Genomic DNA, 15,979 nt, shown 5'->3' on the forward strand with positions numbered 1-15,979 from the left:
CGTTTACCGTCTGTAGAAGGCTAGGTAGTATATTGGCAACGTAATCCTCTAAGTACTGAGGTGTCTGCCGTCTACGCTGCGGGCGATCTACTTTAGGAGAACCGTTTTGTGGAGTGTTCATCATAGGCCATGTCAATATTAATACCACTATATTAATATTACACTAGTTACCATCCGGCTCGAAGGACCAATTGTAACTGAGGGGTACAATTCCCTGACTGTATTGATAAGTATGGTATCATTAAACCACTACTGCTTTATGTACTTTAATTACTGGCCATACAGTACACGATATATGAATATGATGAACACTTCCCACAATGAAATCGGTCCCAGTCAAAGGTATTAATCAAGTATTTAATGGAGCAAAAGGTACATAGGATACTTTACATTATTCTTTGAATGCACTTGTAAGGCAAAGGAGTATGCGTAGGCAAATCAATAACGAATGTCCATTCTCTGGTTACGCAGGAGGTAATTATACAACCTGAATCTTAGGGAATTATATCTATGGTACACTAGTGATAGCGGGAGATACTGGAAGGGGTTCCCACTGGTTGTAAGCCAGCAGGGGGGGTAGAAGATCTGTCGGTAGTAGGACGTCTGGTCAACGATGACTAGGGAGACTTCAGGTACAGAAGCCGGTGCAGTAGCCTCTTGATCCACAGACGAATACAGCTTGGTTCTCTTGTAGACTGTAGTTCCACAGGGAAGAAAGCTAGGCGGCCTCAGGCTCTCTGAGCGCCGACTCGACTTGACTCCTCTCGGGGTAAATCCAACACGTGCAGCGTTGGCGATTATCCGCTCCATAAATCACAGTACCAAAGCAAATATATTCCAGCCGCAAAGGGCTATGTAGTCGTCGGGTAGATTAATCCAGTGTACATGTCCATACGGCTCTCGCCTAGGTCTCCTCGGGTGAAAGCGCCATGCGGTCGGCCCAGCCTGGATAAGAACTCTAGCTAATACGAGAAAGCGTTGGAGATGCTGGTCACTGTAGAATTCTAACCGCACGATACACTATACACAAATAGACTATTAAAGGCTTAATAGAAATATGTCGCACTCGACGGTATAGCGCCAAACTCTGACAATTCAGTTACTAATTTGCACGCGGTCTCGATGCTCTATTCTGAGGCCAAACAGGCCATACTTCACCGCACGTTGTATCGTGGGTGAGGCTTCAACTTATCGGTAACATGCTAAATGGACGAAGGGTACGGAGGTAAGGGGCTAAGGGGCTTCTACATTCACCTGCGCCGTATTTATACGCACGGTGCACAAACTAGTTCCACTCTCATTTCTGTCGCGTATCCCTGGGCAAGGTTGGGCATGTCCAGACACATCTTGACGGTGACTTTGAACCTGGCTCCGGAGGCCGGTCCCTTGCGCCGGTGGACCGCTGTCCAATAGGAGAATGAACTATTATGGTCTGGGCTAAAGGGATATTCCGTGTATATGTACAAGGAATATACAGGGGATATCAAACGATATACAAATACTATGCAATATATATCAATAAATAAATATATATATTCGGTTTAATCTGATCCTTTGTAACAGTGTAGATATATACATTGATCGTAGTGCAGATAGATACATTGATCATAGTGCAGATAGATACTGACCGTAAGAAACAAGCAACTCACCAGGAGGGATTCGTCGGTGGTGTTCCCGGCGTTGGCGTAATACTGGAGATCAGCAGCAACGATCCTTCCTTCATTCATAAAACCCACCTGGAATGTGCAACAAACTATGATATATTTTATGTCTAATGTCCACATTCCATTACCCTGCAGCCCCAGTGAGGAACCCTAATCCAAGTAAACAACAGGTAGTCAGATTATTATTGTAAGGGAACTACTGGTGATAACTGGGGACCTAGCAGTGAACAAAGTCAGCACATACCAATAATCTCTATAACCGATATTGGGTCCAGTACTGTTCACTATTTATATTAAAGGAACATGCCAACTTTTTGGGAAATTAGCTTATTTGCCATCTTCCCCGGAGTTAGACAAGCAGATACATACCCTGTTCTTCTCTGTGCATGCATTAGGCTTAGGGAACAGCCGCACCGTTAGCCTAGCTTAGCGTCATTCACTGGAAGTAGGTGTGCCAGTGTAGCCTAGTTCCCCAACAGTCACGAAATACACTCCAAATACAACTCCAAAACTTTCCTGTGACCTGTGCATTTACCATGTAATTTTTTTAAAATAATTTGACATTTTAGTTTTCTAAGCAGATATATACTCTGAACGAAAAGAAAACGACAATGTCTAATTATTTAAAGAAAAATCTCCACGTGGTAAATACACAGGTATTGTATGTCCCGAGTAGAGGGCGACAAGCTCCTGTAACCAACATGTTTGGATGGTGAGGAGTACCTTGTATCTCCCCAGTACAGTTTGGATGGTGAGGAGTACCTTGTATCTCCCCAGTACAGTTTGGATGGTGAGGAGTACCTTGTATCTCCCCAGTACAGGGTGGATGGTGAGGAGTACCTTGTATCTCCCCAGTACAGGGTGGCGAGCTCCTGTAATCAGCATGTCCTCTCCTCTCTCCAGAACACAGCGCACTGGCCGGTTAGTCCTGAGAACAAGGAAACACGTTTACATTAAAGACCCAGTCAGTGATTTTTTATCAAGGTTTTTTTCTTTCAAGACTTTTTTTTTACAGCCAGGCCCAAAAGGACCAACAGAATGAAAAGAAAATAATGCCATCCCTCCTCACCCTCCCCCCACCCCAATACCAGACATATAAACATATTAAACATTTCAAATCGACAGACATCAGTAGACATATACTTTTTACATTTTGCAGACAAAAAGAATTTAATAGAATAAACAAAAACAATGAAGTGGTAGGCTGGTTACATCGCCACTGTCACGCTGTCAGCTTCCATGCCTTCAAAAAAGGCCAAGAAAGGTTGCCAAATATTGTGGAATTTTTCCGTACATCCTCTGACAGTATACCTGATTTTTTCCAGTTTTATATGATACATGACTTCCCTCATCCAGTGACTGTATGCAGGCGGACTTGGGTCTTTCCATTTAAACAATGCCCAGTCCGTGATTTAAATGTGTATTATGTACAGTAGCCCCACCATCACAAAACGAAGAAATATTAATGGAGGGATCTGTTCATACTGTGGTTGATTGACTGAGCTCTTGATAAATCGACTAACACTAGACAACAGCTAAATATGAGTTTCGTATTCATACAGTATTCACTGTATTTGTGGCTGTAATAAGGTCCGTTTATTAGGGTGCCCCGGTCAAGCTTTTTTGCCCCTGATCCCGATGCAAATCAAATTAAAAGGAACAAGCCAACATTATAGGTTATTAACATCAGTTATTATTTTTAAACTCATGTTACCCGTTTGTACCAAACAAATTTTGGAACATTTAAAGGAACATTATACCGTCTTCCCCAGAGTCAGAAAAGAATATAAACTCACTCCCTTTCTGCAGGTAAACTCACTCTTTCTGCAGGTAAACTCACTCTCTTTCTGCAGATAAACTCACTCTCTTTTTGCAGGTAAACTCACTCCCTTTCTGCAGGTAAACTCACTCTGTTTCTGCAGGTGAACTCACTCTGTTTCTGCAGGTGAACTCACTCTCTTTCTGCAGGTGAACTCACTCCCTTTCTGCAGGTAAACTCACTCTATTTCTGCAGGTAAACTCACTCTGTTTCTGCAGGTAAACTCACTCTGTTTCTGCTGGTAAACTCACTCTGTTTCTGCAGGTAAACTCACTCTGTTTCTGCTGGTAAACTCACTCTCTTTCTGCAGGTAAACTCACTCTGTTTCTGCTGGTAAACTCACTCTGTTTCTGCAGGTAAACTCACTCTGTTTCTGCTGGTAAACTCACTCTCTTTCTGCAGGTAAACTCACTCTGTTTCTGCTGGGCAGGTAAACTCACTCTATTTCTGCAGGTAAACTCACTCTCTTTCTGCAGGTAAACTCACTTTCTTTCTGCAGGTAAACTCACTCTCTTTCTGCAGGTAAACTCACTCTTTCTGCAGGTAAACTCACTGTGTTTCTGCAGGTCAATTCACTCTGTTTCTGCAGGTCAACTCACTCTGTTTCTGCAGGTCAACTCACTCTGTTTCTGCAGGTCAACTCACTCTCTTTCTGCAGGTAAACTCACTCTGTTTCTGCTGGGCAGGTGAACTCACTCTCTTTCTGCAGGTAAACTCACTCTGTTTCTGCAGGTAAACTCACTCTCTTTCTGCAGGTAAACTCACTCTCGTTCTGCAGGTGAACTCACTCTCTTTCTGCAGGTCAACTCACTCTGTTTCTGCAGGTCAACTCACTCTGTTTCTGCAGGTGAAGTCACTCTGTTTCTGCAGGTGAACTCACTCTCTTTCTGCAGGTAAACTCACTCTCTTTCTGCAGGTGAACTCACTCTCTTTCTGCAGGTCAACTCACTCTGTTTCTGCAGGTAAACTCACTCTGTTTCTGCAGGTGAACTCACTCTCTTTCTGCAGGTAAACTCACTATGTTTCTGCAGGTAAACTCACTCTGTTTCTGCAGGTAAACTCACTCCCTTTCTGCAGGTAAACTCACTCTGTTTCTGCAGGTAAACTCACTCTCTTTCTGCAGGTAAACTCACTCTGTTTCTGCAGGTAAACTCACTCTGTTTCTGCAGGTAAACTCACTCTGTTTCTGCAGGTAAACTCACTCCCTTTCTGCAGGTAAACTCTCTCTGTTTCTGCAGGTAAACTCACTCTCTTTCTGCAGGTAAACTCACTCTGTTTCTGCAGGTAAACTCACTCTGTTTCTGCAGGTAAACTCACTCTCTTTCTGCAGGTGAACTCACTCTGTTTATGCAGGTGAACCCACTCTCTTTCTGCAGGTAAACTCACTCTTTCTGCAGGTGAATTCACTCTCTTTCGGCAGGTAAACTCACTCTGTTTCTGCAGGTGAACTCACTCTCTTTCGGCAGGTAAACTCACTCTCTTTCGGCAGGTAAACTCACTCTGTTTCTGCAGGTAAACTCACTCTGTTTCTGCAGGTAAACTCACTCTGTTTCTGCAGGTAAACTCACTCTCTTTCTGCAGGTGAACTCACTCTGTTTCTGCAGGTAAACTCACTCTCTTTCTGCAGGTAAACTCACTCTGTTTCTGCAGGTAAACTCACTCTTTCTGCAGGTAAACTCACTCATTCTGCAGGTGAACTCACTCTTTCTGCAGGTAAACTCACTCTTTCTGCAGGTAAACACACTCTTTCTGTAGGTAAACTCACTCTCTTTCTGCAGGTAAACTCACTCTGTTTCTGCAGGTAAACTCACTCTGTTTCTGCAGGTAAACTCACTCTCTCTCTCTGCAGGTAAACTCACTCTCTTTCTGCAGGTAAACTCACTCTGTTTCTGCAGGTAAACTCACTCTCTTTCTGCAGGTAAACTCACTCTGTTTCTGCAGGTAAACTCACTCTCTTTCTGCAGGTAAACTCACTCTGTTTCTGCAGGTAAACTCACTCTCTTTCTGCAGGTAAACGCACTCTCTTTCTGCAGGTGAACTCACTCTGTTTCTGCAGGTAAATTCACTCTGGTTCTGCAGGTAAACTCACTCTCTTTCTGCAGGTAAACTCACTCATTCTGCAGGTGAACTCACTCTGTTTCTGCAGGTGAACTCACTCTCTTTCTGCAGGTAAACTCACTCTCTTTCTGCAGGTAAACGCACTCTCTTTCTGCAGGGAAACTCAATCTTTCTGCAGGTAAACTCACTCTCTTTCTGCTGGTGAACTTACTCTTTCTGCAGGTAAACTCACTCTTTCTGCAGGTAAACTCACTCTTTCTGCAGGTAAACTCACTCTCTTTATGCAGGTAAACTCACTCTGTTTCTGCAGGTAAACTCACTCTCTTTCTGCAGGTAAACTCACTCTTTCTGCAGGTAAACTCACTCTGTTTCTGCAGGTAAACTCACTCTCTTTCTGCAGGTAAACTCACTGTTTCTGCAGGTAAACTCACTCTTTCTGCAGGTAAACTCACTCTGTTTCTGCAGGTAAACTCACTCTCTTTCTGCAGGTAAACTCACTCTGTTTCTGCAGGTGAACTCACTCTCTTTCTGCAGGTAAACTCACTCTTTCTGCAGGTAAACTCACTCTGTTTCTGCAGGTAAACTCACTCTCTTTCTGCAGGTAAACTCACTCTGTTTCTGCAGGTGAACTCACTCTCTTTCTGCAGGTAAACTCACTCTCTTTCTGCAGGTAAACTCACTCTGTTTCTGCAGGTGAACTCACTCTGTTTATGCAGGTGAACCCACTATGTTTCTGCAGGTGAACTCACTCTTTCTGCAGGTAAACTCACTCTCTTTCTGCAGGTAAACGCACTCTCTTTCTGCAGGTAAACTCACTCTCTTTCTGCAGGTAAACTCACTCTTTCTGCAGGTGAACTCACTCTGTTTCTGCAGGTAAACTCACTCTTTCTGCAGGTGAACGCACTCTGTTTCTGCAGGTAAACTCACTCTTTCTGCAGGTAAACTCACTCTCTTTATGCAGGTGAACTCACTCTGTTTCTGCAGGTAAACTCACTCTGTTTCTGCAGGTAAACTCACTCTCTTTCTGCAGGTAAACTCACTCTGTTTCTGCAGGTAAACTCACTCTGTTTCTGCAGGTAAACTCACTCTCTTTCTGCAGGTGAACTCACTCTGTTTCTGCAGGTAAACTCACTCTGTTTCTGCAGGTAAACTCACTCTCTTTCTGCAGGTAAACTCACTCTCTTTCTGCAGGTAAACTCACTCTGTTTCTGCAGGTGAACTCACTCTTTCTGCAGGTAAACTCACTCTCTTTCTGCAGGTAAACTCACTCTGTTTCTGCAGGTAAACTCACTCTGTTTCTGCAGGTAAACTCACTCTCTTTCTGCAGGTAAACTCACTCTGTTTCTGCAGGTAAACTCACTATTTCTGCAGGTAAACTCACTCTGTTTCTGCAGGTAAACTCACTCTGTTTCTGCAGGTAAACTCACTCTGTTTCTGCAGGTAAACTCACTCTGTTTCTGCAGGTAAACTCACTCTCTTTCTGCAGGTAAACTCACTCTGTTTATCACTCTTTCTGCAGGTAAACTCACTCTCTTTCTGCAGGTAAACTCACTCTGTTTCTGCAGGTAAACTCACTCTGTTTCTGCAGGTAAACTCACTCTCTTTCTGCAGGTAAACTCACTCTGTTTCTGCAGGTAAACTCACTCTGTTTCTGCAGGTAAACTCACTCTGTTTCTGCAGGTCAACTCACTCTTTCTGCAGGTAAGCTAAACTCACTCTTTCTGCAGGTAAACTCACTCTCTTTCTGCAGGTAAACTCACTCCGTCTGCAGGTAAACTCACTCTTTCTGCAGGTAAACTCACTCTTTCTGCAGGTAAACTCACTCTGTTTCTGCAGGTGAACTCACTCTCTTTCTGCAGGTAAACTCACTCTCTTTCTGCAGGTAAACTCACTCTGTTTCTGCAGGTAAACTCACTCTGTTTATGCAGGTGAACCCACTCTGTTTCTGCAGGTGCACTCACTCTTTCTGCAGGTAAACTCACTCTCTTTCTGCAGGTAAACGCACTCTCTTTCTGCAGGTAAACTCACTCTCTTTCTGCAGGTAAACTCACTCTTTCTGCAGGTGAACTCACTCTGTTTCTGCAGGTAAACTCACTCTTTCTGCAGGTGAACGCACTCTGTTTCTGCAGGTAAACTCACTCTTTCTGCAGGTGAACGCACTCTGTTTCTGCAGGTAAACTCACTCTTTCTGCAGGTAAACTCACTCTCTTTATGCAGGTGAACTCACTCTGTTTCTGCAGGTAAACTCACTCTGTTTCTGCAGGTAAACTCACTCTCTTTCTGCAGGTAAACTCACTCTGTTTCTGCAGGTAAACTCACTCTGTTTCTGCAGGTAAACTCACTCTCTTTCTGCAGGTGAACTCACTCTGTTTCTGCAGGTAAACTCACTCTGTTTCTGCAGGTAAACTCACTCTCTTTCTGCAGGTAAACTCACTCTCTTTCTGCAGGTAAACTCACTCTGTTTCTGCAGGTGAACTCACTCTTTCTGCAGGTAAACTCACTCTCTTTCTGCAGGTAAACTCACTCTGTTTCTGCAGGTAAACTCACTCTGTTTCTGCAGGTAAACTCACTCTCTTTCTGCAGGTAAACTCACTCTGTTTCTGCAGGTAAACTCACTATTTCTGCAGGTAAACTCACTCTGTTTCTGCAGGTAAACTCACTCTGTTTCTGCAGGTAAACTCACTCTGTTTCTGCAGGTAAACTCACTCTGTTTCTGCAGGTAAACTCACTCTCTTTCTGCAGGTAAACTCACTCTGTTTATCACTCTTTCTGCAGGTAAACTCACTCTCTTTCTGCAGGTAAACTCACTCTGTTTCTGCAGGTAAACTCACTCTGTTTCTGCAGGTAAACTCACTCTCTTTCTGCAGGTAAACTCACTCTGTTTCTGCAGGTAAACTCACTCTGTTTCTGCAGGTAAACTCACTCTGTTTCTGCAGGTCAACTCACTCTTTCTGCAGGTAAGCTAAACTCACTCTTTCTGCAGGTAAACTCACTCTCTTTCTGCAGGTAAACTCACTCTGTCTGCAGGTAAACTCACTCTTTCTGCAGGTAAACTCACTCTGTTTCTGCAGGTGAACTCACTCTCTTTCTGCAGGTAAACTCACTCTCTTTCTGCAGGTAAACTCACTCTGTTTCTGCAGGTGAACTCACTCTGTTTATGCAGGTGAACCCACTCTGTTTCTGCAGGTGCACTCACTCTTTCTGCAGGTAAACTCACTCTCTTTCTGCAGGTAAATGCACTCTCTTTCTGCAGGTAAACTCACTCTCTTTCTGCAGGTAAACTCACTCTTTCTGCAGGTGAACTCACTCTGTTTCTGCAGGTAAACTCACTCTTTCTGCAGGTGAACGCACTCTGTTTCTGCAGGTAAACTCACTCTTTCTGCAGGTAAACTCACTCTCTTTATGCAGGTGAACTCACTCTGTTTCTGCAGGTAAACTCACTCTGTTTCTGCAGGTGAACTCACTCTGTTTATGCAGGTGAACCCACTCTGTTTCTGCAGGTGCACTCACTCTTTCTGCAGGTAAACTCACTCTCTTTCTGCAGGTAAACGCACTCTCTTTCTGCAGGTAAACTCACTCTCTTTCTGCAGGTAAACTCACTCTTTCTGCAGGTGAACTCACTCTGTTTCTGCAGGTAAACTCACTCTTTCTGCAGGTGAACGCACTCTGTTTCTGCAGGTAAACTCACTCTTTCTGCAGGTAAACTCACTCTCTTTATGCAGGTGAACTCACTCTGTTTCTGCAGGTAAACTCACTCTGTTTCTGCAGGTAAACTCACTCTCTTTCTGCAGGTAAACTCACTCTGTTTCTGCAGGTAAACTCACTCTGTTTCTGCAGGTAAACTCACTCTCTTTCTGCAGGTGAACTCACTCTGTTTCTGCAGGTAAACTCACTCTGTTTCTGCAGGTAAACTCACTCTCTTTCTGCAGGTAAACTCACTCTCTTTCTGCAGGTAAACTCACTCTGTTTCTGCAGGTGAACTCACTCTTTCTGCAGGTAAACTCACTCTCTTTCTGCAGGTAAACTCACTCTGTTTCTGCAGGTAAACTCACTCTGTTTCTGCAGGTAAACTCACTCTCTTTCTGCAGGTAAACTCACTCTGTTTCTGCAGGTAAACTCACTATTTCTGCAGGTAAACTCACTCTGTTTCTGCAGGTAAACTCACTCTGTTTCTGCAGGTAAACTCACTCTCTTTCTGCAGGTAAACTCACTCTGTTTCTGCAGGTAAACTCACTCTGTTTCTGCAGGTAAACTCACTCTGTTTCTGCAGGTCAACTCACTCTTTCTGCAGGTAAGCTAAACTCACTCTTTCTGCAGGTAAACTCACTCTCTTTCTGCAGGTAAACTCACTCTTTCTGCAGGTAAACTCACTCTTTCTGCAGGTAAACTCACTCTTTCTGCAGGTAAACTCACTCTCTTTCTGCAGGTAAACTCACTCTCTTTCTGCAGGTAAACTCACTCTCTTTCTGCAGGTAAACTCACTCTCTTTCTGCAGGTGAACTCACTCTGTTTCTGCAGGTAAACTCACTCTGTTTCTGCAGGTAAACTCACTCTGTTTCTGCAGGTGAACTCACTCTATTTATGCAGGTGAACTCACTCTGTTTCTGCAGGTGAACTCACTCTGTTTCTGCAGGTGAACTCACTCTATTTCTGCAGGTGAACTCACTCTGTTTCTGCAGGTGAACTCACTCTATTTCTGCAGGTGAACTCACTCTGTTTCTGCAGGTAAACTCACTCTTTCTGCAGGTAAACTCACTCTGTTTCTGCAGGTAAACTCACTCTGTTTCTGCAGGTAAACTCACTCTCTTTCTGCAGGTAAACTCACTCTGTTTCTGCAGGTAAACTCACTCTGTTTCTGCAGGTAAACTCACTCTGTTTCTGCAGGTCAACTCACTCTTTCTGCAGGTAAGCTAAACTCACTCTTTCTGCAGGTAAACTCACTCTCTTTCTGCAGGTAAACTCACTCTTTCTGCAGGTAAACTCACTCTTTCTGCAGGTAAACTCACTCTCTTTCTGCAGGTAAACTCACTCTCTTTCTGCAGGTAAACTCACTCTCTTTCTGCAGGTGAACTCACTCTGTTTCTGCAGGTAAACTCACTCTGTTTCTGCAGGTAAACTCACTCTGTTTCTGCAGGTGAACTCACTCTATTTATGCAGGTGAACTCACTCTGTTTCTGCAGGTGAACTCACTCTGTTTCTGCAGGTGAACTCACTCTATTTCTGCAGGTGAACTCACTCTGTTTCTGCAGGTGAACTCACTCTATTTCTGCAGGTGAACTCACTCTGTTTCTGCAGGTAAACTCACTCTTTCTGCAGGTAAACTCACTCTGTTTCTGCAGGTAAACTCACTCTGTTTCTGCAGGTAAACTCACTCTTTCTGCAGGTAAACTCACTCTATTTCTGCTGGTGAACTCACTCTTTCTGCAGGTAAACTCACTCTTTCTGCAGGTAAACTCACTCTCTTTCTGCAGGTAAACTCACTCTGTTTCTGCAGGTAAACTCACTCTTTCTGCAGGTAAACTCACTCTGTTTATCACTCTTTCTGCAGGTAAACTCACTCTCTTTCTGCAGGTAAACTCACTCTCTTTCTGCAGGTAAACTCACTCTTTCTGCAGGTAAACTCACTCTCTTTCTGCAGGTAAACTCACACTTTCTGCAGGTAAACTTGCTCTCTTTCTGCAGGTAAACTCACTCTGTTTCTGCAGGTAAACTCACTCTGTTTCTGCAGGTAAACTCACTCTGTTTCTGCAGGTGAACTTACTCTCTCTCTGCAGGTAAACTCACTCTGGCTCATTTCTCACAATTCATTAAATCAATTACTGCAGCTTTAATGGTTTTTTAATAGTTTTCACAATTTTTTTTAACACAAAAGGATCAGAATTTGTTGGGCTTAATGTTTATGTAATGTTTGTAAACCTCGGTGCAAAACAGATCTACATTCCAATTTACAATAGATTAGGAATGTTCCAAATAGCATGTTTTCCATTTACACATTAATCTCTAAAGAATAAAGAATAAATGTGAATATACCTAACATTGATATGGTAAAAACAAAAAACAAATGCCTTTAGTCTCAGACGACCTAAAAGCATGTCTTTGATACAAGGACTGACAGTATGTAACCATTTAAGTTTTACATCTACAGAAGTTTGAAAAAAGTTTGCTAACAAACAAGTGTCATGCATTACCTGTGAGCCGCCACTAGGGGCAGAGTGGCTAACCGAGTAAGTGACTGGCCAAATAACTGTCTGAATGAATGACTGACTGATGTGCTTTGCCTAAAAACCACAACAACAACATCACTATGAGGAGTTATGAGTTAGTTCCTAAAAAGCTTATTTTCCATCTACAAATCACACTCTCAAGGAACATTACAGTATGTGTGTCTGGGACTCCCTTAAAACTTGATATCTCATCTATAAGACCACCCCCTACCTGTTACTTCATTGGATCTTACCTTAAAAAAGGTGCTATAGATATAGATATATAGATACATTTTTCATCATACTTTTTTTTTAACACTATGATCTCCGTGGACGAGTTTAGACGTCATTCCTAGCCATGCTCATTCTGCCGAAGACGCCGTAACTCGTCTTTGATGTCAATATTTCAAAAATCTGTTATCGAAATCATATTTCCTTTCCGGAGCCCTGAGACACACTGCAAAGCTCCACTCAACTCTCTAGCGGTTCAAGAGGGCCATCTGGTGGCCGATCGGCAGATCGCCAACCGGAAATGAGCCTTTGAACCGGTAGTGCTCATCCATATGTGGTCCGGGCACTCGCTATCGTTAGAGAGACTCTGTCTTGACACAGTGAACATCGATCGGTGCAAATAACTCGAAAAAACAACATGATTTGGACGTATATACTATTATACAACCTGGAAATGGATCGGGCATTTCTCCATCCCATAATAGAAAAAAATCTGTTCCACGCTCATCTGCCAGCGGCGCGAGGAAGCCACGGTAAGATTCAGCGTTATATTCTAACGTGTTCCATATAAACTGCTATGATGAACATATGACCCACTCTGGATGAATCATCTAACGCTGCCCACGGAATTATAAACGATCCCCCGCCCATCCGGTCATCATCAGATGATATGTAGTAACTCCTAGAAGCACATCCAGTTGAAATTTTTTATCTCGCACAGATTCCTACCAAACTGTATTTGATCATCAATATAATGCATTTAGGGCTATAAATCACGTTCTGAAGAAAGCTGCAGAAAACGATAAAAACATACTTATACTTTAGACCATATTTTAGTATGAATATGTGAATGAAAAAGTTTAACGTTGCTACACCCTGAACAATACATATAGGACATTGAATGGGCCATAATAATGGCAATTTAGCAATAGAATTAAAAAAGTTATAGCCCTGCAAAGAAGGGGAACTTCTCCATAGACAAATAGAGATGGCGAGGGATGGTAAATTATGAATTTAACCCATGGCGATCAAAGTGTTAATAATAAATAATACATCCACAGCGCTTTTACAAAGGTGCAGAATAAAAGTGTTGCTTTCCCCCCCAAACATTATTGATTAATTAATTTATCATAAAAAAGGTCCACAATGAATGTTGTTGTTTGCATGTTGCCTGCATGTATGCCCTCCCTACTTCCCATGTGCACCAGATTGGAAAAATTACATGCTGATGCTCTAGCGCGACACCTAGTGGCTGAATGTTATCTATAGCACCTTTAACTAGCCCATTGGATGCGGTACAAGAGTGACGAGGTACGAAATACAAAGTTTTTTCGGGAGTCCCATGTGTATATATATGCCCAAAGTATAGGGTGGATTCAAATAAATTCCTTATTGCAGCGTTTGCACAGTTGAAGTTTGGGTCGGGACGTACTTCCACGCAGCCACGGAGGTGATGCACGCCAGGACGGTGGTTTTGGTGAGTTTCCCTCCGAACGCTCCGCCCAGCCGCTTGACGTGGCAGGTGACCCGGTTGGAGGGGATGGCGAGCGTCTCTGCGACCGCTTCCTGGGGGGGGGAGACATGTCAGACCCCTGCTCTAGCCGACCCCTGCTCTAGACGACCCCTGCTCTAGCCGACCCCTGCTCTAGACGACCCCTGCTCTAGACGACCCCTGCTCTAGCCGACCCCTGCTCTAGACGACCCCTGCTCTAGATGACCCCTGCTCTAGATGACCCCTGCTCTAGATGACCCCTGCTCTAGACGACCCCTGCTCTAGCCGACCCCTGCTCTAGACGACCCCTGCTCTAGCCGACCCCTGCTCTAGACGACCCCTGCTCTAGCCGACCCCTGATCTAGACGACCCCTGCTCTAGATGACCCCTGCTCTAGACGACCCCTGCTCTAGCCGACCCCTGCTCTAGACGACCCCTGCTCTAGATGACCCCTGCTCTAGACGACCCCTGCTCTAGCCGACCCCTGCTCTAGCCGACCCCTGCTCTAGATGACCCCTGCTCTAGCCGACCCCTGATCTAGACGACCCCTGCTCTAGATGACCCCTGCTCTAGAGTCTAGACGACCCCTGCTCTAGCCGACCCCTGCTCTAGACGACCCCTGCTCTAGACGACCCCTGCTCTAGACAACCCCTGCTCTAGCCGACCCCTGCTCTAGCCGACCCCTGCTCTAGATGACCCCTGCTCTAGCCGTCCCCTGCTCTAGACGACCCCTGCTCTAGACGACCCCTGCTCTAGCCGTCCCCTGCTCTAGATGACCCCTGCTCTAGACGACCCCTGCTCTAGCCGACCCCTGCTCTAGCCGACCCCTGCTCTAGATGACCCCTGCTCTAGATGACCTCTGCTCTAGACTATGCGTTTAACGTGGCCAAAAGAAATCGTCACTTTAAAATGCGTTTTCGAAAATCTCCCGTTTTCTTTTCCGAAAATGCCCTTTTACGTGTGGATGAAAGGCCCAAACGTAGAAGAAAATGTGCGTTTTGCTAAATATCCGTATTCGTGTGGACATGGCCTTAGTCGTCTTGACAAACACATGATGGGTGGAGGAGGCAGGTTACCTGGGTATACGCTGGCTACAGGCAGGCAGGGTGGAGGAGGCAGGTTACCTGGGTATACGCTGGCCACTGGCAGGCAGGGTGGAGGGGGCAGGTTACCTGGGTATACGCTGGCCACTGACAGGGTGGAGGGGGCAGGTTACCTAGGGTATATGCTGGCCACTGACAGGCAGGGTGGAGGAGGCAGGTTACCTGGGTATACGCTGGCCACTGACAGGGTGGAGGGGGCAGGTTACCTGGGTATATGCTGGCCACAGGCAGGGTGGAGGGGGCAGGTTACCTGGGTATACGCTGGCCACTGACAGGGTGGAGGGGGCAGGTTACCTGGGTATACGCTGGCCACTGGCAGGCAGGGTGGAGGGGGCAGGTTACCTGGGTATACGCTGGCCACTGGCAGGCAGGGTGGAGGAGGCAGGTTACCTGGGTATACGCTGGCCACTGGCAGGGTGGAGGAGGCAGGTTACCTGGGTATACGCTGGCCACTGGTAGGCAGGGTGGAGGGGGCAGGTACCTGGGTATACGCTGGCCACTGGCAGGGTGGAGGAGGCAGGTTACCTGGGTATACGCTGGCTACTGGCAGGCAGGGTGGAGGAGGCAGGTTACCTGGGTATACGCTGGCTACTGGCAGGCAGGGTGGAGGGGGCAGGTTACCTGGGTATACGCTGGCCACTGGCAGGGTGGAGGAGGCAGGTTACCTGGGTATACGCTGGCCACTGGCAGGGTGGAGGAGGCAGGTTACCTGGGTATACGCTGGCCACTGGCAGGCGACGTGAACTTTGAACTCTCTCTCCTCCCCGACTGGGACGACCAGCATGCTCTGCGTCTCCATGTAGAAGTGCTCCTGACCTCCGATATGCAGCGACCCTGAGGACAATAACATCACTTAGACCTTTATTTAACCAGGCAGGTCAATTAACACATTTTTTTTTTTAATCCACTTTTTCTCCTGTTTTTTCTATTTTTTCTCCCATCCCAATTTCATGATTCCAATTCTCCCCTCCCCTGTCTTGAACGTTGCTAGACTATGCCCCCCACTGGTCAGTTGTAGGGAGGATAGAAGCCTTGCATCACGTGTCCCCTCCGGTACACGAGGAGGCAGCCTGTCGCATCTTTTCACCAGACAGCGCGGACTCTCAGCGGCGAGGAGTAACGCATGGGAGGCTCACGCTGCCCCCGATACTTCCTGTCTCTGCTGTACAGGCGTCACCCAACCGACCTGTAGGAGTCACTGTCCACAATGTCCAATCCCCACCCACCGGCTTTCCCACCCTCTAACACTGCCAATTGTGTTAGTATGATGGCCGGCCAGGCCGGTAGCAACGCAGAGAGCTGGGCTCGATACCAGCGTCTCCTGCGTTAGTGGCGAGCGCCTTGCCCACTGCGCCACTCAGCCGCTAATTAAGAACAAAGAGGGCATATTGAAGGGTAACGATAAACAC

General features: G+C 45.6%; 1 protein-coding gene across 1 annotated transcript in view; it reads right to left on the reverse strand.

The window, feature by feature from the left end:
* Window positions 1-15,979, reverse strand: part of aox6 (aldehyde oxidase 6) — a gene marked incomplete at both ends in the record, with an annotated part of 210,658 nt that overhangs the window by 55,802 nt on the left and 138,877 nt on the right. The window contains 4 exons of the mRNA XM_084324231.1: window positions 1,650-1,736; window positions 2,505-2,592; window positions 13,408-13,541; window positions 15,280-15,404. Coding sequence (XP_084180357.1) covers window positions 1,650-1,736; window positions 2,505-2,592; window positions 13,408-13,541; window positions 15,280-15,404 — 434 coding nt within the window. The remainder of the gene's footprint in view (window positions 1-1,649; window positions 1,737-2,504; window positions 2,593-13,407; window positions 13,542-15,279; window positions 15,405-15,979) is intronic.

The sequence above is a fragment of the Notolepis coatsorum genome, assembly GCF_963971535.1.
Source record: "Notolepis coatsorum genome assembly, chromosome: 1".
Lineage (NCBI taxonomy): Eukaryota > Metazoa > Chordata > Actinopteri > Aulopiformes > Paralepididae > Notolepis > Notolepis coatsorum.